The 21,865-nt window shown below is 41.9% G+C and overlaps 1 protein-coding gene across 1 annotated transcript; it reads right to left on the bottom strand.

Moving 5' to 3' along the window:
- Positions 1-4,163: 4,163 nt before the first annotated feature.
- LOC311111257 (delta-type opioid receptor-like) lies at positions 4,164-20,946 on the bottom strand (the record flags this gene model as incomplete). The annotated part of the gene is made up of 5 exons (XM_084153971.1): positions 4,164-4,404; positions 4,562-4,856; positions 5,221-5,343; positions 5,594-5,826; positions 20,714-20,946. The coding sequence occupies 5 exons, from the start codon at positions 20,944-20,946 to the stop codon at positions 4,164-4,166; spliced, it is 1,125 nt and encodes a 374-aa protein (XP_084010097.1).
- Positions 20,947-21,865: the final 919 nt, after the last annotated feature.

A 21,865-nucleotide genomic window follows, 5' to 3' on the forward strand; every position in this document is an offset into this window, starting at 1 on the left:
TGAAGTTTGAAATTTGAAATTGGAATTTATAAACTTTAGGAAGCCTTTTTAAAACTCAAATACTCTACAAGTTTGCATTTCCTGCTGTGCAGGAACATTTCCAGCACAAAAGAGTGATCAAATTAAGATCCTACATCTGTAAACTGACATCGAAATAAGCAATTATATTATATTTTCTTCTTTAGTCTGTGCTAGTTAGTATCATTATGCAAAATGATTTTGGGGGTTGTCACAGTGGTTCGTGACATAGCATCGTGTCCAAGGTCAGTCAAATCTATAGCTGCATCTGAAATGGTACCCTATTCCCTACATAGTGCACTACTTGGTCAAATGTAGTGCACTATATAGGGAATAGGGTGCCATGTGGAATGCAATCTATGGCAGGATTTATAGGCTGGATATTTCATCAGCATTGATTTTTTGCAAGGTCACCAGGAGAATGTATACCCTATAATAAACTCAAATTATAGCCTATGACATACGAATGGTAATTTTCATCTTAATGGCTGTCATTGATTGACGCCCTCAACGTAAAGTTGAGCGCTGTGATCATCTATTTTAGGAATTTTATCATGACTTAATGCCATTGTTAAGACTCTATAATCTGCCATAGATTTATGTAGACAGATGACACAATGTTTCTCTCCAATTACACAGTAACATAGAGGCTGCATCCGAAATGGCACCCTATTCCCTATAGAAAAAAGGGTTCTAAAAGGGTTATTTGGCTGTCCCCATAGAAGAACCCTTTTAGGTTCTAAATAGCACCTTCTTTTCTAAGAGTGTACTTTCGACCAGAGCCCTATGGACCTACTGTATGTTCAAAAGATGTGCACTATATAGGGAATAGGGTACCTTTTCAATGCATCCTTAGTTAAGCATAGTTTAATATGCCATAGATTTAATTTGACAGATGACACAATGTTTTTCTCCAATTACACAGTAACACAGATAGTGAGTCCTATTCAAACCTTACTTGGTTCAGCTATATAAATGCTCAGTGATTCTCAAGAGGTTTGTGGTCTCGGTCTCACAAGCCGCCATACTCTTCCGGCTTGTCAGTTTTAAAGTTATTTAGCTGTCCACAGTGGGCGTTCTGCTGTTGTTGTTCAGAGTAGTAATGCATTCACACAGTGAGTGTAGATCTAGATTGGACTGTGCAGCCCCAGCGTCTTCCGTCTGCTCCTCCACCCTCAGTCAGTGGACTATGATTGTTTAGTTATTCCTTTCAGTGGTCCCATCTACCTCTCTGCTCCGACCGATAAAACCTACCCATGAAAGTAGGCTTGGAGCCAACAGCCAAGGTGTCGGTGGAAAGGAAACGCTATGGTACAGTAGTTTGAACCCTCCTGGATTCTCAGCAGTAGGGCACAGGCAGGTACAGAGCTCTGTGGTAGATTTCCATGTAGAAATGTTCCATGTTGCGAATGTCATAAAATACAAAATAGTGTTCTAACATTATCTTGCTTTGACAACAACGGCGGTGTCGGAGCGTATTGTCAGTCTATAAGGAATTCTCGAAACAATGCTTTTGTTTATATAGTATAAAAAATAATGTTGCCTGCAGAGTCACATAGCTATCAGCCCTATTTTCCCATTTTGTTTCAGTGTCTTGTGCCCTAATGCTTTGCACTAAAGTATGCTTTCATCCATCATCCAACCTGTCAAAAAGGATCTGTAGTTTCTTCTTCCTCCGTAGCGCATGAAATGTATTTGTTTTGCCTTTTGTTTTGAAGTAGATGGAAAGTGGAAATAATGTTTTGTTTTTCATGTTAGATCTTTTTTAGACTCCCTGAAAGTGGAGTCAGGTGTGATGGTTAGAACATGCGTCAGCAATCTTTGAAGTTCCTCATCAATGTTAGTTTACAGGTGCTTGCTTCCCAGGTAATAGAAAGAAGATCAACAAAGATTGGACATCAATGCTTCTCCACTTTCTCAGTTTGTCAAAGCACAAGGCAACTGTGTCCTGGAGGAGCATTGACGTCACACACGCAGTGTACTGTACCCAAACTACAGTCTGTCCTTTTCTATTCACACTGCTTCAAGATATATGATGCAGTCTCTGGTACATGAGATACAAATGGACCACTGCTTAGCATTTGGAATCTTTGCCAAGTCCGTTAGCTGTAACAACTGTCATTTTAACTGAACTGTGTTGGGTGTTTTCTCCACCCCCTTCTGGGCCATATGTCCATATTTCAGATGTCAACATACAGTGCATTTTGTTACGTTACAGCCTTTTTCTAAAATGGATGAAATTATTTTTTCCCCTCATCAATCTATACACAATACCCCATAATGACAAAGCAAAAACAGGTTTTTAGATATTTTTGCAAATATATAAAAAATGTAAAACAAAAATACATTATTTACATAAGTATTCAGACCCTTTGCTATGAGACTCGAAATTGAGCTCAAGTACATCCTGTTTCCATTGATGATCCTTGAGATGATTCTACAACTTGATTGGAGTCCACCTGTGGTAAATTCAATTGATTGGACATGATTTGGAAAGGCACACACCTGTCTATATAAGGTCCCACAGTTGACAGTGCATGTCAGAGCAAAAACCAAGCCATGAGGTCGAAGGAATCATCCGTAGAGCTCAGAGACAGGATTGTGTCGAGGTACAGATCTGGGGAAGGGTACCAAAAATGTCTGCAGCATTGAAGGTCCCCAACAACACAGTGGCCTCCATCATTCTTAAATGGAAAATGTTTGGAACCACCAAGACTCTTCCTAGAGCTGGCCGCCCGGCCAAACTGAGCAATAGCGGGAGAAGGGCCTTGGTCAGGGAGGTGACCAAGAACCCGATGGTCACTCTGACAGAGCTCCAAGGTTCCTCTATGGAGATGAGAGAACCTTCCAGAAGGACAACCATCTCTGCAGCACTCCACCAAATCAGGCCTTTATGGTAGAGTGGCCAGACGGAAGCCTCTCTTCAGTAAAATACACATGACAGCCTGCTTGGAGTTTCCAAAAGACACCTAAAAGACTCTCAGACCATGAGAAGCAAAATTCTCTGGTCTGATGAAACCAAGATTGAATTCTTTGGCCTGAATGCCAAGCGTCACGTCTGTAGGAAACCTGGCAACATCCCTACGGTGAAGCATGGTGGTGGCAGCATCATGCTGTGGGGATGTTTTTCAGCGGCAGGGACTGGGAGAGATCGAGGGAAAGATCAACGGAGCAAAGTACAGAGAGGTCCTTGATGAAAACCTGCTCAAGAGGGCTCAGGACCTCAGACTGGGGCGAAGGTTCACCTTCCAACAGGACAACGACCCTAAGCACACAGTCAAGACAACGCAGGAGTTGCTTTGGGACAAGTCTCTGAATAACCTTGAGTGGCCCAGCCAGAGCCTGGACTCAAACATCTCTGGAGAGACCTGAAAATAGCTGTGCAGCAGCACTCCCCATCCAACCTGACAGAGCTTGAGAGGATCTGCAGAGAAGAATGGGAGAAACTCCCCAAATACAGGTGTGCCAAGCTTGTAGCGTCATACCCAAGAAGACTCAAGGCTGTAATTGAATACATTTTAGAATAAGGCAGTAACATAACAAAATGTGGAAAAAGTCAAGGGGTCTGAATAGTTTCTGAATGCACTGTATCTACTCATTCAGTGGTTTCCCTAACCCTGTTGCCTTTATTTTAAAAACAAGCCCAGTCCCATATTTGTGCAGCTTGTCATCAGTCACAAACAAGGATGACTAGTTGACGAAACCATGTGGCATCTTTTGGACCGCTGTCCTTGACAACATCCTGTGTATTATGTCTGCAGCCAGACATCCATTTGTCACAAACCAGAAATGCACTACTCAAAAATCCCTGGCACTGTCGCAGATTGTCTCTGGATAGAACCTTCACGGAGATGTGTGTCCTTGAGTTTTATCGAAAACGATTTATGATGAAACATTGAATCTGTCTCCTTCTGAGCAACAATAAAGAACGTTCGTAAATCTCACTGGTAGGAATGTCAATGATGTGGTCCTAAAAAAAAAATGGTGTGTGTTGGAACCCTCTTTACTGACACCTCTGTGTGAGTCTCACTAAATAATTGTTTGTCCTGTCAGAACTCTGTTGTGGAGATCTGGGTGACCTCAGACTGCAGGTCTTGCTGGGCCCTCCTGGATCGAGAACCACAAGGGATCTGGTCCATGCCTAGTCATACGGGCTTATTTTCCGTCCCAGCTATAGTCGGAGCGCAGACGGACACGGGTTCCCGGTTGGCATTCCGACCCCTGTTGAGGGAGTTGCGTTCCATGCGGGTCCGGCAGGGCAGGCAGAAGTCCCGGAAGCACCTCTTGAAGTTCTCATCCAGGAAAGCGTAGAGAACGGGGTTGAGACTACTGTTCATGTAGCCCAGCGCAATGCAGAGGTGCCAGCTGGCTTTCACGTAGGGGTTCCTGTTAATAATAAATAATCATAAATTATGTATAATTCATTTTACGCCCTTTTTCGAAGTAATTTGACCTAATAAAATCAGCAAGATTAATAAAAAAGCAATAAAGCACACAGTAAAATCAACAAGAAAATAAAACTACACAAAACATAAATACTTACCTAGAGTCGATCTCCACCAGGGTCTTGATGATGATGAAGATGTGGATGGGCGTCCAGCAGATGATGAAGGCCGCGACAATCACGAGGACCATGCGGGTGATGCGGCGCATGTTGCGGTCCTTCTCCTTAGAGCCTGAGAGCAGGCGGACGCTGCGCAGACGCAGTATCATCAGACCATAGCAGATGGTGATGACCGTGACAGGGACGACGAAGGCAAAGATGAACACGCAGATCTTAGTGACCGTGTCCCAGTACCAGTCAGGGTCGGGGAACTTCAACGTGCACATAGTCTGACCTAGGAGGAGAGGGGTGAAGGGGCGGAGCAAGGGGTGAAGGGGCGGAGCGAGGGGTGAAGGGGCGGAGCGAGGGGTGAAGGAGAGAAGGAAAGGAGTCAAACATATTTAGAGAGGAGACTGTAGGAGGTTTATGTTATAGAGATAATTGATATTTTGACCAAAGATATAATATACTGTAAATTTGCAGGAAGAGGTACTTATCCCCTTATTTAATGGGATTAAAAAAAACATAAATTCAACTGAAGAATTCCAAAACATGTTGAGTTTCAAATGACGAAAACTCCAATATGAGTGAGGCTATACAAGAAATCCTTTGAAAGAAGTGTAAAAAACGTGCTAGCTAGTTTAACGCTGCTGTCTCACCACTGTCTGTCATTTTGGTCACCGCCATGACCATGATGGGCACTCCGATGGCAGAGGACAGAACCCAGATCAGAACGTTGATGATCTTACCCTTGGCGGGCGTCCTGAACTCCAGGGCTCTCACTGGGTGACACACAGAAAATTAAGTTAAGAGTGCTGGCCTTTTTTCATTTTTTATGTGGTCGATTATTGGCTCTAAGCACCCTTTCATTTATTTACGCGAGAGGATAGGAGTTGATCAGTCTGCATTCCAAATGGCACCCTATTCCCTATAAAGTGCACTTCTTCTGACCAGAGCTTCCCTAGGCTCTGGTTAAAAGTAGTGCACTATAAAGGGAATAGGGTGCCATGTGGAATGCTTCTCTCCTTTTACCTGGGTGGCACACAGCGATGTAGCGGTCCACAGACATCATGGTCAGGGTGAAGATGCTGGTGAACATGTTATAGTAGTCGATGGCGATGACCACCTTACAGAGGACCTCTCCGAACGCCCAGGTCCCCATCAGGTACTTGGCGCTCTGGAAGGGGAGTGTGCTGGTGGCTAGGGCATCCGCTAGAGCCAGGTTAAAGATGTAGATGTTGGTGGATGTCTTCATCTTGGTGTATCTGTGGACAGAGGCAGAGAAATTAGTTAAATAGGTGTTGCTATAAAAGCGTCTGTTGTTTTCTTTGAAAATGATTAAAGATAATTGATCTCTTGCTGTATGTTGAACATGCGTGGAACTGCAAAACATGCTATGCTAATTATTTTTGGAAACAATTCTATTTCTATCTGAATGAGTGATTAAAGATTAAAGCATTAGAGAGCTACAAGTAGCTCCACATAATTTGAACCCGATCGAACATCTCTGGAGAGATAGCTGTGCAGCGATGCTCCACATCCAACCTGACAGAACTTGAGAGGTTCTGCAGAGAACAATGGGAGAAACTCCCCAAATACAGCGTCATACCCAAGAAGACTTGAAGCTGTAATTGCTGCCATAGGTGCTTCAACAAAGTACTGAGTAAAGGGTCTGAATACTTATGTAAATGTAATATTTCCGTTTTTTATTGTTAATACATTTGTTAAACATTCTAAAAACCTGTTTTTTCTTTGTCGTTATGGGGTATTGTGTGTAGATTGATGAGGGGAAAAAAACAGCTTAATCAATTTTAGAATAAGGCTGTAACGTAACAAAATGTGGAAAAAGTCAAGGGGTCTGAATACTTTCCGAATGCGCTGTATATTCTATCTTAACCTTTTTCTTCTTCAAAACAGTATTCTGTTAGTCATAGCCCATTGGTCTGTATGTAAAAGGTTGTAGAGGTACAGACTACACTAGTGTTGACATCGGTGTGCCTAAATGTGCTTGTCAATTAGATTTTTGCACTCTGTTGCACAGCTCTGTGGATAAATTAAGTGCAGATTTTGTACAGTCCATTTAGTTAATGGTCCAGACGTGTGTGTTCACCATAAAAGCTATTGATATTCAAAAGCCAAAAGGACAACAAAATCTAAACAAACAACACTCAGAATGAAGTAAACAACATTTACTGGAAAATGGAAATCAGCTCTGGGCGTTGGTCAGTCATTGACAGTGACTGTAAGCTCCATACCTAACTCACTGTTCCCTGTCACCCAGTAATAAATAAATTGTAGCCTGTTGATTTTCATCTCCGTTTCTCCCTCCTTAAGGATAGCATGTAGTCTTTGCACTTACAGCTCCTACTGCATAAACACTAACAGACAAATCACTCTGGGGACTGGGGCTATAATGTAAGTCAGCAAAGAGACCTACAGCCAGGACTGTGATGACCATCCCATGTTTAGGCATCCCATTTGCGTATGAGACTGATGGTGGGTTGGGGGTGAGAGGGGGCAGGCCTGTCGAGTGCCTGCAGCTGAGAGCTGCTGGTGATTTCTCTTCTGCTCCTACGGCTCCAATAGGAGTGTTAAACCCTACTGACTCTGCACTTTACCTGCTATTCATTTCGGTCAAAATACATCTCATCAAGAAACACAGACGCACGCAAATGCACACATAGACACACACATCTAATTACCAGACAACTGGAGGCTCTAGACCTCGATCTCGATCAGGGGAGGATTGCGATTAATCACAATTGGTTTTGGAGTTGGAATTTGATAAATGTCCTCCTTTCAGTAATGGATTCTCTCTGTAGTTAGGGAACTAATCAAGGTGTAGTATGGTCAGTGGTGGAAAAAGTATTCAATAGTCATCCTTGAGTAAAAGTAAAGATTTCTTAATAGAAAATTACTAAAGTAAAAGTGAAAGTCACCCAGTAAACTACTACTTGAGTAAAATTCTAAAAGTATTTGGTTTTAAATATACTTAAGTATCAAAAGTCAATTTTATTGCAAAAATATACTTAAGTATATGCATGAATTGGACAATTTTCCTGTCCTGCTAAGCATTCAAAATATAACGAGTACTTGTGGGTGTCAGGGGAAATGTATGGAGTAAAAAGTACATTATTTTCTTTAGGAATGTAGTGAAGTAAAAGTAAAAGTTGTCAAAAATATAAATAGTGAAGTAAAGTACAGATACCCCAAAAAACTACTTAAGTAGTACTTCAAAGTATTTTTACTTAAGTAGTTTACACCACTGAGTATGGTAAGACACAGAGCTCTGAGCTCTCAGCTGGGGTGGATTTATATTTTGTTGTGCTCCTCTTGGACACAAAAGTCTCCTCGCTGTCCTTATTCTGCCTAATATCAGGGAGTGATGAACTGAGACGATCAAAATGGCCTATTGCATACATATCATCTCAGTTCCCTGAGACATAATAACATATTTCTATTGATCAGGTGGAGGACAATCTGTTGTATAAGCATGATGGATGGCTGAAAGACCTGCCAATCATGGGAGACCCGCCTCCCTAGGGTGTAAAATCAAATACAAACGCTTCGTAAACAACAGGTGTAGATTAACAGTGAAATGCTTATTTACGGGTCCTTTTCCAACAATGCAGAGTTAAAGATAACAGGTCCTCTTATATGCTTAATTTAGAGTTATTTATGCAACTTTAGTTGTGATTAAGCTATATGTTTAGATTTTTTATACATTCTAAGGCTGCATGATACGACTCCAATGACGATTTGAAAAAAGTTGCATGAAAGGCATGAGCTCTGCTTTGTTTCTTGCACTGGCTGCACACACTTCATCAGTCTCTCATTCACAATTTGACAAGCACTTGATAATATTCTCACCAGGCCTCAAATTTCCCGGCGGCATTCCCCTTGTGTGGCCGTAATGCCCCCTAAAACAATCCATGCCTTTTGCGGCCAAAGTGGACGTTGTGCCCTTGGGCTGAATAATATTTAGAATTCCCTTCTCCCGGCTGCCAATCGCAGTGCTCCAAAGCACCTCTCACTCTCATGGCTCTCTCAGATATCTCAATTCTTATTAGCCAATGCCCGTCACGTGATCGGGTCCTTCTCACAGGTATCTCAGCTCCGAAGTAGGCTACAAGTGAAGACAGACACATCGGGGACGCAACTGCGCGTGTCCTTCTTATCAAATTCCGAGGCGCATATTGAAGATGTTAGAAGAACTGTCCACATTTACTTTTCGTCAGCCAACAAGATGAGTAGGCCTAACAAACAGCAAATGCACTAGCCTATGTCAATCTACTATCCCCTATAGTACAAAAGTTTACCTATTCTATTGGTCAACTTGTCCTTCTGTGCGAGAAATAAATATTCCATACATACTCTGGGACAGTTGTGGGATGCGATAGATCCCAAATTAATACAACCACTCGCATCAAAAAACCTTTTAAAAGCAATGAGGCTGATGCAACAGATCAGAACTATTAGGCTATTTCTTCACATTATAAGCGCAGCAATATGCACACGGAAGTAGGCTATAAGCGTGAATGTTCCAAAATGCATTTACGGCAAAACACCATTCTCAAAAGTGAACGTAAATGTGATTATGCATGTAATCCATTATTATAAAGGTGCATTTATATGGTGAAAATGATCTTCCCGAAACTTGAAACTCACGCGCCTCCAGTTAGGTTGTAAAGCGGATGAATGTGCTTCATTTTAAGAAGTTATTTGGCCACTTTAGTTGTGATACAAACCTTATCAACATATAGGCCTATGGGAGAGGCTACATGAGGTGTGTGACTATTATTTGAAAAAGTCGAGAAAAAAAAAAGGCTTGAGCTGTTTCTTGCCTTACTGCACACGCTGGGCATCATTCACAAGTGAAAGGCTAATATTGTCACCCATCAGACTATTGTTAATATAATCTTGTCTTTATACTAAATAATATATGTGTGAAATTAGTTTTGATTTAGAATGGACCATTATCACCTGTCTCAAAACAGGGGCAGGGGAAAGAAATACATGTCATCTATGCACTTAAATAGAGAATGGAGGACGCTTTTCCCGTGGTTCATTTTCATGCCAGTATGCTATTCTCCTGTTGTAAAGCGAAGCAATGTGCTTAATATTAGGAAAGTTGAGAAATAAATATAGTAGGCCTAGCCTATAGAAAGGTGATGGGATCCGCCTTCTTTTAATAGAGGCCATCAAAACTCTGTTTTCTCACGCAATTGCATAGCCTATAGAAATGTTGCGCAACATGAGCTCATGGATTCTCATTAAGTCAAGTTAGCATGTTTGGTAGGCTACTAATGGCCATCAGCAGCATCAGAGCTTGGAAAAGGCTAGTTACAATGACAAAACGGTCATTTTGACTGCGGTCATGACTCATGACTGCCGGTGTGGCGGTAATACGGTCACCGTAACAGCCCTAGTCACACGTATTGGGGAGCCAGAGCCAGAGTAAAACTATTGCCTGGAGTTTCCGGTGCTCAGATGTATTCTGAGGCAGAATATAACAGGATACAGACAGTTTTATTGTTCTTGTCTGTTAGAACCCTTTGATTCAGCATAACTCCATCTATGAATCCGTCTGTTAGAACCCTTTGATTCAGCATAACTCCATCTATGAATCCGTCTGTTAGAACCCTTTGATTCAGCATAACTCCATCTATGAATCCGTCTGTTAGAACCCTTTGATTCAGCATAACTTCATCTATGAATCCGTCTGTTAGAACCCTTTGATTCAGCATAACTTCATCTATGAATCCATCTGTTAGAACCCTTTGATTCAGCATAACTTCATCTATGAATCCGTCTGTTAGAACCCTTTGATTCAGCATAACTTCATCTATGAATCCGTCTGTTAGAACCCTTTGATTCAGCATAACTTCATCTATTAATCCGTCTGTTAGAACCCTTTGATTCAGCATAACTTCATCTATGAATCCGTCTGTTAGAACCCTTTGATTCAGCATAACTTCATCTATGAATCCGTCTGTTAGAACCCTTTGATTCAGCATAACTTCATCTATGAATCCGTCTGTTAGAACCCTTTGATTCAGCATAACTTCATCTATGAAGCCGTCTGTGCCTCCTAGCTCCACTGTCAGCAGGAGAGAATTAGACATTACATATTCATTCTCATATTTTTCGTATTCATAAAACAACAGTGAATCAGAGGCAGTTGTTATACCCCTTGGATGGATTTGCTCTCTGCATATGTAGAATCATCATCGCCAGCCCTGATCTGAGCTGACGTAGTCGGGACTACACTCCTTCTCTACACCCTCCACACACACATGCACATGCACACACACCTCTCCTCCACAACCAAGACCCAAGCTGGGTCCAAGTCCCTTCTTGTCTTTCCTGTTCAAACCATGGCCCACTCCCATCTGCCTTGAGCCAATGTTACAGGAGCCAGGGCTTACACATGATGCACACACACACATAGACACACACTCTTACACACACACACACACACACACACACACACACACACACACACACACACACAGAGAGACAGAGATGCGACGAGAGACGCATGGAGTGGGTGGCCTCTGGGCTCTGTTGGTGTGGGTGGATGTTGATGAAGTGGCTAGAGAAAGGGAGAAGAGGCGGGTGGGTGGTGGGGGAAGATGATGTCATATGCACGGTGTCACACACACAGGAGCTGAGAACACACCAGTGACCAGACACATACTGGCAGGATACAGTGTTCTGTACAGCACTGTACGGTACAGTCGGTTCAGGGAACTTGCTAGGATAGGCTGTCCCTCCCTGCTATTTTTTCGGGGGTGCAGCTGCCAACCTGAAGGATCTTCTCAGCAGGTGACAGCATCAAGGCAGGTTTCACCACAACATGCTATGTTCCATTTCCCACTGAGGATGACAGCTGTGCATTCATTAGTCATAGAAGAGGGGGGAGAAGATGAGCTTTGATATTTGCCCACGTTGCCCACTCTGTTCATGCCATCCGTTTAACTGGTTCTGGACCTGTAGTAGTTAGCTAATGCCACAAGTTCATAGGGGTGGTTTTGTATGTCCATCCTCCTTGTTGGAAGCTTGAAAAAAAAACAGTGGGATATTTGTTCCAACGTCATGTTTAATCATGCTGTTCAAAACGAGAAACATGAACTGTGATAGCATCATAGACCCCTGTCTAATTGGGGATTGTAGCTGTGTAGCTGTCATTGCTGTGTCCCTAGAGCAGCGGTTCACAACCTCCAAATCACCATCAAAACCTCTTGAGGACCACCATTCGCAGAGTCATGACATTTTCAACATGAAATATCTTGGCTGACAAATTTTGAGTACATTTTATCAGTGAATGTAACAGATGAAAGGGCTATTATTATTATTATTATTATTATTATTATTATAAACAATTTGCATTGTGAAAAGTAATATAACATTTCTTATAATACCCAATTTATTATTTTTGGAAGAAAAATCAAAAATTAAAATATACAATAAATAGAGGGTAACCAACATATGGAGGAGGCAGATCCTTGTTAGAATCACTGCTGCAGGCTACATAAGGTTGTGTGTGTGTGTGTGTGTGTGTGTGTGTGTGTGTGTATGTGTGTGCGTGTGTGTGTGTGTGCATGTGTGCTTTGTGTTTGTTCGATTCACTGCTGCAGGGAACAGAGGGTCATTTAAAAAATGTCAGTCAGTGGCCTTGGTTCCAGGACAAACAGGATGGAGATGGAATGCTTCCTTCTCCAGACACTTGTGAATATTGATTATTGTCTTATTGATCACAGCTTCATCGGACCACAGGCATAATTTGTAAGTTGGGCACATACACCCAGAGCCATTGATCATAGTCTGTCACCACAAGCTAATTACTCAGTCCAATATTGACCATGTTCGCTGGGCTCCAGTCCACAGTGTATATCTTTCAGCTAGTTTAAAAGGCAGAACAACATGAAAATATATCTTGCTGCTGTAACGGAAGTGGTTTAGTGAACCATGCTTGCTTGATAGCTAACCTTGCCTCAGACATGAAGAGTTGTGTTTGCTTTATGACTTATTACCTAGGCTTTAGCTCAGAGGGCTAACAGAGTTGTGTGGCGCATGGGAGACGCAGACTGGAACCCCAGTTAGTCACACTGCTTGTAGACAGCCTCTGTGAGTACTCACTCTGTTGTGAGGGTGTTTCATTCAGCCAGTTTACTATGAATTGGAGACATTAGCATTTAGACCAGGGGCTTGGTGGGCCAAAATACAATCTGAGTGGTGGCCAAACAAATAGACATTATGTAAGCAAGCATAAAAATCACACTTCAAACATTAATCAAATTGTAGCCATATAACTTCACACCTAACAACACATTCTGATTACCAGTAAAGATGTATTTAAACAATTGAACAGTTGTGGCACAGAAACTGCAACCAAGTTTCTATGTTCATAAGGCTAATAACTTGAATATGTTTCAAATGACTTGAATATGGGAAAGGTGTAACAATTTGTATTTGCAGCAGGAAGTCTGATCTGTCTTCATTTCTCCCCCACTGTTTTCTCTGTACTCTGCGGCAGTGCCCTCTACCCCTCATCGCTTCCCACCGCTTTCCTGACCAAACACACACTACTCATCCCAGAGCTCTCGCTGTGTTCTTCAAGCTGTCGGGCCAGAAGTAGAACACACACACACACACACACACTGCCGAGTAAGAGAGGAGACATGCAGCGAGACACGGTAGCTGGTGTTGACTCACACCCATCCTAAAAAACACCCTACTAAAGCTTCCACTCCACTGTGTACAATATTTCAGGCTGGAATTGATGCTCTTTGTGTGTTTGAGTAAACCCTGCTGTATGTATCCAAAGAAAAGGATTTCAACCTAATCAGAGTTAATGTCAATTTACGGTATATACCGGAGTTTGAAAGTAATCTTACTAAAGCTTATGGGATGATTCTCCCCAGTTTTGGAGAGCGCTTTCCCCCTGAGACAGCTCTATGTATGGTTAAACCAAGCACACCACCTAGTACACCAGCTACACGACTCAAAGAAGCAATTTTATCAACTGCACACCCACACATTCATAACATTTAGATGTAGGTCATAGCATAGTACATTGGGTACAATCATCTCTACACTCATACTGCTTCTGTGTGTGTGTGTGTGTCTGTGTGTGTCTGTGTGTGTGTGTGACTTGGATGGCTGGCTGTCAAGCAGAGAGGAGTGCTGCTGACCTGGGCTGTGTTACAGAGGGATGATCCACAGCAGTGGTGGTGTCAGCTCCAGCTCTCAGCTCTCCCCTCAGTCCCCTTAGTCAGTAATCACAGAGGACTCTTCTTCGGCTCTGTTCCTATATCCACTCTAGCATACCACTCAGAATGAAGCAATGTATTGGGCATGCATTATAAGTGATGCTAGTATGGATACTAGAACATAACCTTCATATCTACACCAGGCAGCTCTCACTCTGGAGCAGGCTATACCTGGGTTCAAATAGTATTAGTTTTCTTTCAAATACATTGAGTGTGTGATTTAGCCTGCCTGGAAAGCCAAATTGGATACAGTCAACAGCTCTCTAGAATGGAGGGAGGGGATATACTGTAGATGGCTCGTAAATAGCTTAATTACACACTGTACTGTGTTTTCAAAACGGATATCCAATGCAAATCATGATTCACAGTGAATGAACAATAGCAACTGACTGTGGTGGCTAACACATTCATTTTACTCCACTAGTAATGTTTTATTTCCTGTGTTCCAGAGAATTAGAACACATAGAACCCAACAACGCCACCGCTTTCTCCACACTCCATCTCTCAATATCTATTTAAATGTTTTAAAATTTTAGTCATTTAGCAGACGCTCTTATCCAGAGCGACTTACAGTTTAGTGAGTGCATACATTTTTCATACTGGCCCCCTGTGGGAATCGAACCCACAATCCTGGCGTTGCAAGTGCCATGCTCTACCAACTGAGCTAAAGGAGGCCTAAATGTGTGTTGTTCAGTCCTTGAGCTATTCTTGTCTATTAATAATATGCCATTTAGCAGACGCTTTTATCCAAAGCGACTTACAGTCGTGCGTGCATACATTTTTGTGTATGGGTGGTCCCGGGGATCGAACCCACTACCTTGGCGTTACAAGCGCCGTGCTCTACCAGCTGAGCTACAGAGGACCTGTATTATGTCCTGCTTTATGTTGTGTGTGGACCCCAGGAAGGGTAGCTGCTAATTCAGTAACAGCTAATGGGGATCCTAATAAACTACTAAAATACTAAATCTGTCTGTTTCTCTCTCTCTCTACCGCTTTCTCTCTCTCTCTCTCTCTCTCTCTCTCTGTTTCAATTCAATTTCAATTTCAATTTAAGGGCTTTATTGGCATGGGAAACGTGTGTTAACATTGCCAAAGCAAGGGAAGTAGATAGTAAACAAAAGTGAAATAAACAATAAATATTAACAGTAAACATTACACTCAGAAGTTTCAAAAGAATAAAGACATTTCAAATGTCATATTATGTATATATACAGTGTTGTAACAATGTGCAAATAGTTCAAGTACAAATGGGAAAATAAATAAACATAAATATGGGTTGTATTTACAATGGTGTTTGTTCTTCACTGGTTGCCCTTATCTTGTGGCAACAGGTCACAAATCTTGCAGCTGTGATGGCACACTGTGGTTTTTCACCCAGTAGATAAGGGAGTTTATCAAAATTGGGTTTGTTTTCGAATTCTTTGTGGATCGCTGTAATCTGAGGGAAATATGTGTCTCTAATATGGTCATACATTTGGCAGGAGGTTAGGAAGTGCAGCTCAGTTTCCACCTCATTTCGTGGGCAGTGTGCACATAGCCTGTCTTCTCTTGGTCTGCCTACGGCGGCCTTTCTCAATAGCAAGGCTATGGTCACTGAGTCTGTACATAGTCAAAGCTTTCCTTAAGTTTGGGTCAGTCACAGTGGTCAGGTATTCTGCCACTGTGTACTCTCTGTTTAGGGCCAAATAGCATTCTAGTTTGCTCAGTTTTTTTGTTTGTTCTTTCCAATGTGTCAAGTAATTCTCTTTTTGTTTTCTCATGATTTGGTTGGGTCTAATTGTGTTGTTGTTGTTGTTGTTGTTGTTGTTGTTGTCCTGGGGCTGTGTGGGGTCTGTTTGTGTTTGTGAACAGAGGCCCAGGACAAGCTTACTTAGGGGACTCTTCTCCAAGTTCATCTCTCTGTAGGTGATGGCTTTGTTATGGAAGGTTTGGGAATCGCTTCCTTTTAAGTGGTTATAGAATTTAACGTCTCTTTTCTGGATTTTGATAATTAGCGGGTATTGACCTAATTCTGCTCTGCATGCATTATTTGGTGTTTTACGTTGTACACGGAGGATGTTTTTGCAGAATTCTGCATGCAGAGTCTCAATTTGGTGTTTGTCCCATTTTGTGAATTCTTGGTTGGTGAGCGGACCCCAGACCTCAGAACCATAAAGGGCAATGGGTTCTATAACTGATTCAAGTATTTTTAGCCAGATCCTAATTGGTATGTCAAATTATATGTTCCTTTTGATGGCATAGAAGGCCCTTCTTGCCTTGTCTCTCTTGTTTCTCTCTCTCTCTCTACTGCTTTCTCTCTATCTCTGACTCTCTCCGTTTCTCTCTCTCTCGCACACCCACTCTCTCTCTCTTTGTCTGTCTGTCTCTCTCTCTGTCTGTCTGTCTGTCTGTCTGTCTGTCTGTCTGTCTGTCTGTCTGTCTGTCTGTCTGTCTGTCTGTCTGTCTGTCTGTCTGTCTGTATTTCTGTCTGTATCTCTGTCTGTCTCTCTGTTTTTTTCTCTCTTCCTCATTCTCTCTCTCCCTTCTCTCTGTTTCTGCCACTGCCTCTCTCTCTCTCTTTTTTTTCTCTCTCTCCTTACATTTTGGGGTAGTTGTAATGGTAATGGCAGGTAATGTGCAAACAAACACTTTAGAAGAAGAAGAAGAATGCAGAATGCAGAAGGCATTAAAGTGGTTGTTGCGAATAAAGGCGCAATGTATTGGGCATGCATTATAAACATGGTGTCCGTTCTCTTAATATATGGCTTTGGGAGAAACCAACTAATGTCCATTGTCATGAAAACCCCTTTCATGATCTGACAGAAGACATCAGAAGAGGCCATTAGATGTATATTTTTCCTGACAACCAGAGAGGAGGGTTCGTACTGATGGTAGCCTACTGGCTCTTACCGTCAAGCTCCACTGAACAACTATACATACAGTTGAAGTCGGAAGATTACATACACCTTAGCCAAATACATTTAAACTCAGTTTTTCACAATTCATGACATTTAATCCTAGTAAAAATTCCCTGTCTTAGGTCAGTTAGGATCACCACTTAATTTTAAGAATGTGAAATGTCAGAATAATAGTAGAGAGAATGATTTATTTCAGCTTTTATTTATTTCAGCACATTCCCAGTGGGTCAGAAGTTTACATACACTCAATTAGTATTTGGTAGCATTTCCTTTAAATTGTTTAACTTGGGTCAAATGGTTCGGGTAGCCTTCCACAAGCTTCCCACAATAAGTTGAGTGAATTTTGGCCCATTCCTCCTGACAGAGCTGGTGTAACTGAGTCAGGTTTGTAGGCCTCCTTGCTCGCACACGCATTTTCAGTTCTGCCCACACATTTTCTATAGGTTTGAGGTCAGGGCTTTGTGATGGCCACTCCAATACCTTGACTTTGTTGTCCTTAAGCCATTTTGCCACAACTTTGGAAGTATTCTTGAGGTCATTGTCCATTTGGAAGACCCATTTGCGACCAAGCTTTAACTTCCTGACTGATGTCTTGAGATGTTGCTTCAATATATCCACATAATTTACCTTCCTCATGATGCCATCTATTTTGTGAAGTGCACCAGTACCTCCTGCAGCAAAGCACCCCCACAGCATGATGCTGCCACCCCCGTGCTTCACGGTTGGGATGGTGTTCTTCGGCTTGCAAGCTGTCCCCTTTTTCCTCCAAACACAACAATGGTCATTACGGCCAAACAGTTCTATTTTTGTTTCATCAGACCAGAGGACATTTTGCCAAAAAGTACGATCTTTGTCCCCATGTGCAGTTGCAAACCGTAGTCTGGCTGTTCTATGGCGGTTTTGGAGCAGTGGCTTCTTCCTTGCTGAGCGGCCTTTCAGGTTATGTCGATATAGGACTCCTTTTACTGTAGATATAGATACTTTTGTACCTGTTTCCTCCAGCATCTTCACAAGGTCCTTTGCTGTTGTTCTGGGATTGATTTGCACTTTTCGCACCAAAGTACGTTCATCTCTAGGAGACAGAACACGTCTCCTTCCTGAGCGGTATGACGGCTGTGTGGTCCCATGGTGTTTATACTTGCGTACTATTGTTTGTACAGATGAACGTGGTACCTTCAGGCGACAAGCCTGGCAAGCAAAGAGCCTTGAAATACATCCACAGGTACACCTCCAATTGACTCAAATGATGTCGATTAGCCTATCAGAAGCTTCTAAAGCCATGACATCATTTTCTGGAATTTTCCAAGCTGTTTAAAGGCACAGTCAACTTGTGTATGTAAACTTCTGACATTTACATTTACATTTTTAGTCATTTAGCAGACGCTCTTATCCAGAGCGACTTACAGTTAGACCCACTGGAATTGTGATACAGTGAATTATAAGTGAAATAATCTGTCTGTAATCACAAAGTAGATGTCCTAACCGACTTGCCAAAACTATAGTTTGTGGAGTGGTTGAAATGTGACAGCGTCTAAGGCACAACCGGAGCCCGTGGACAGTCCCCTTACGACAAGGACGTCAAACTCCTCAGTGTCTTGCAGGGTGGAGAGCTGTAACTCCCCCTCGGCTGCTACATACGCCAGCCCATGCCCATTTATTCTGTCTTTCTGTATTCTGACAGTTGTGATTGGTCCAGAACAGCAGCGGCCGCCCTGGTTCTGATGATTGCTGTCCTTTTCAAGGCCTTCCGGAAGGCCATTGATCCTGGTCCTGCTATGATTTTCAATGTTCAATTGATGATAATAATGCCGGGAGAGCCAGGGCGTAAACTGTAAACGGTGAACCAACTCTTCATGATGTGAAAATATTGTTTTTTATGGTGATGAGTAGAATAAATAAGCCATTTGAATTTCTATGAATTTCTTTGAATTCAATTCCACTTAATTTCATTCAAATTCTATTCAAATTCTGCTTCCTGTTGTGTGTGTCCAATTCAAATTCAATTCAATTTCATGAATTGAATTGGAAATAAAGAGCAATCAGCATTTTAATTCAGAATTGACCCCAATTCTGTAATATAGTGATAGGGAGAAGTCATAGGGTGATGTAGGAATTTGAAAGATACATTTTGTAAACAACAAGAGTACAAATTAGATTTTTATCTTAATTTAATCTAGATGAGTATGTCAACCCTGTGTGTTTTATTGCGAAGTTGAGGCTAAATAGGGACGCCAGGTAGCCTAGCGGTTAAGAGCGTTGGGCCAGTAACCGAAAGGTCGGTGTGCCCTTGAGCAAGGCACTTAACCCTAATTGCTCCTGTAAGTCGCTCTGGACTGAAATGTAAATGTAAAATCATGTATGATTACAATACCATATAGCATAAGGTTGAAACATTTCATTTTCAAAACTCATTCTCATAAAATAATTGTAAATAATTATAGTGGTCTGGAAATATTCTACGATCGTGTTGTGGGTTGTCTATAATTATCCATAATTCCCTTAATGTTCTAAATATCAGAAAGAAATAAAAAATCCCAGAATGCATTAGATCAAACACTGAAGTATGGAAGGGAACAATCTAAAATCTCATGGCAAAGAAAAATACTGTTTGACATCTTTGAGTTATAATCAAAGTAATATTTGAAATGCTATGTCTATTCTTTGCATTAATAAGTGGCATAACCTTTTGATAAAATATTTTTCAAATGAATGAGACTTTCATGTTTCACATCTCAGTTGAATTGGTTTTAATTTGTTTTAATCCAATTCTACTTCCTTCAATTCAAATTCTGCTTCCTGTGGGGTGTGGTCAATTCAAACTTAATTCAAATTCATTGTTTGAATTTAATTAAATTCAAAAATTCAGAATTGACCACAACCCTAAAGCTATTAGTGGATTCAGAGCTACTAGACTGGACACTGTTTTATAATGTCTGACTGCAGTGGGCAATAAAGCTATTAGTGGACATCAGAGGAAGTAAGTGCATTAGACTGGACATCCAGTTTACTAGACTAGACACTCACTGTCTTATAATGCCAGACAGTTTAGTACACTGCTAGGGTTCAGTTTAGTACACTGCTAAGGTTCAGTTTAGTACACACTGCTAGGGTTCAGTTTAGTACACACTGCGAGGGTTCAGTCCTCCAAGTTTGGTCATGAGGGTGGGTGGGTGGGGGGGGGTTCAATTTGAGTGATGTGGGCATAATTATTTTCCTTAAAGATACACTCAGCATGGTAATGTCAACTTTAACAATAACCCCATCACTGACATCAATACTATTTAAATTAAGGGAGGGTGCAGATTGGGAATAGCCAATAATAATGGCAGTAATTGGAATTTCAATCCTGTTGTTCTTAATTAATGTCTGAAAGCTAGCCCAATTTGAGGAGTATTTTCAGTATAATCCTTTCACTTCAAACCAAATCAAACGAAAGAAAGCGTCATATTTACCAGTTAGAGATGGCGGTAAAAGAGACTCCCTGCTTGACCTGGCCCAGCTCTCTAGCCATATGCTGTGTGTGTGTGTGTTCGCGCGCGTGCACTGTGGAATCGGGCTGAACTGAGGACGACTGCATGTGAAATATGAAAGCGAGTCCGAAGCACGCACACACACTCCACCAGACTCTCTCTTTCCTCTGGTGCTCTAGCGCGAGTACATTTTACATGTAAGTCATTTAGCAGACGCTCTTATCCAGAGCGACTTACAGTTAGTGAGTGCATACATTTTCATACTGCATTTGGCAAATCAACGGTATGCTTAGTTAACATTGAGAGGCGCACATGAAATATTGTGCTATAAAAAACTGAATTTCCATACGAAATACACAATTCCTTTATAGCCTCAAACTTTTTTGTTGATATGCATTCACAAGCTTTCTTACAGAAAATAATAGGCATACAATCTCAAAAGTAAGTTGTCACCAATGATAGTAGGCTAAGTAGAATTTTCCACCGGTGGTTCCAGTAGAAAGCCCTTACCTCACCACCCCGTACATCACAAGGATATTCCCGAGCAATCCCACCACGCAGATAACGGAGTAGAGCGCGGTGATGGAGATGGCTACTATAATATTGGAGGCGCTCTGAAACGGGAACTGCTGGGTGTAGTTTCCCCCGTTGGGCACGAACCCCATCTCGTCGTCCGGGTAGGTGACATTAGGCGGAATCACCGAGTACAGCTCGAAATCAGCCGGTTCAGTGGATGGCTCCATGGCTCTAGTACTGTCGCGCGCGCCTGGGACTGTCGTTGTTCTCTGGTCCTTGGTGCTGAAAACTTCTCCAATCACTACTGCTCCGCTAGGCGGGCACTGCTCGCGCTTTTGTTTCGCCTACTCGGCGTTTTATTGGCTGGAAGGTGTGTACTGATCCTTACACGACAAAGGCCGAGGTGGACAGTTTATAGTTGGTCGGTTGGTCTGTCTCACCAAGGGGTCGATCCTGAAAAACAGGACGATGACAGACTTTACCACCCAAAAAATAAGAATGGAAAAGCAAAAATGATTTCAGTACTGTTTAGATTTCACAGAAAATGATGATTCAAGAAATGTTCCTTTATGTGTCCGGTTGAAAGAGAGGAGTCCTGTTCTCAGGAGGATCGGTCTGTGTAGTGTTGACCGTAGCCGTTAGTGGAAAAGGTGTACACAGTGATTTGTTCTCGCTCTCCAAACGCCTAATGTTCACCCCATCGGGCCCTGCAAGTGGTTTCTTACAACCAAGGTTATAGGTCGAGATCAAAGTTGTGCATAGTTGGCTGATAATTGTTTTAGCCTATTCCGCTGAACTGTAGAGGCCAATTAATATCTACACTTATTGTAGGCTATGGGACGGAACAAATGATAAACATATTGTTCACATACAAGAACATGATGATGCAAGTTTATTTTAATAAATAACCAAATGCAGGACTTCGAATTAAAGGAAATAATACTGGGCCTAGGCCTATTAGTGATAAAATCAGCCTTTGTCTAGATGTGTAGTTTTAGGCTTGGTGCTTGGCAAGCGCATAGAGAAAATAATCTAACTAGGAATTTAATGGTGCCTCAGCTGGTTTTGATGTGGCAATATTCATCTTAATGGAAAATGCACGTGGAAAAACTGCTCCCCATTAGATAGCCTACATTTGCTAATGTT

The sequence above is a fragment of the Coregonus lavaretus genome, assembly GCF_964263955.1.
Source record: "Coregonus lavaretus genome assembly, chromosome: 3".
NCBI classification, from domain to species: domain Eukaryota; kingdom Metazoa; phylum Chordata; class Actinopteri; order Salmoniformes; family Salmonidae; genus Coregonus; species Coregonus lavaretus.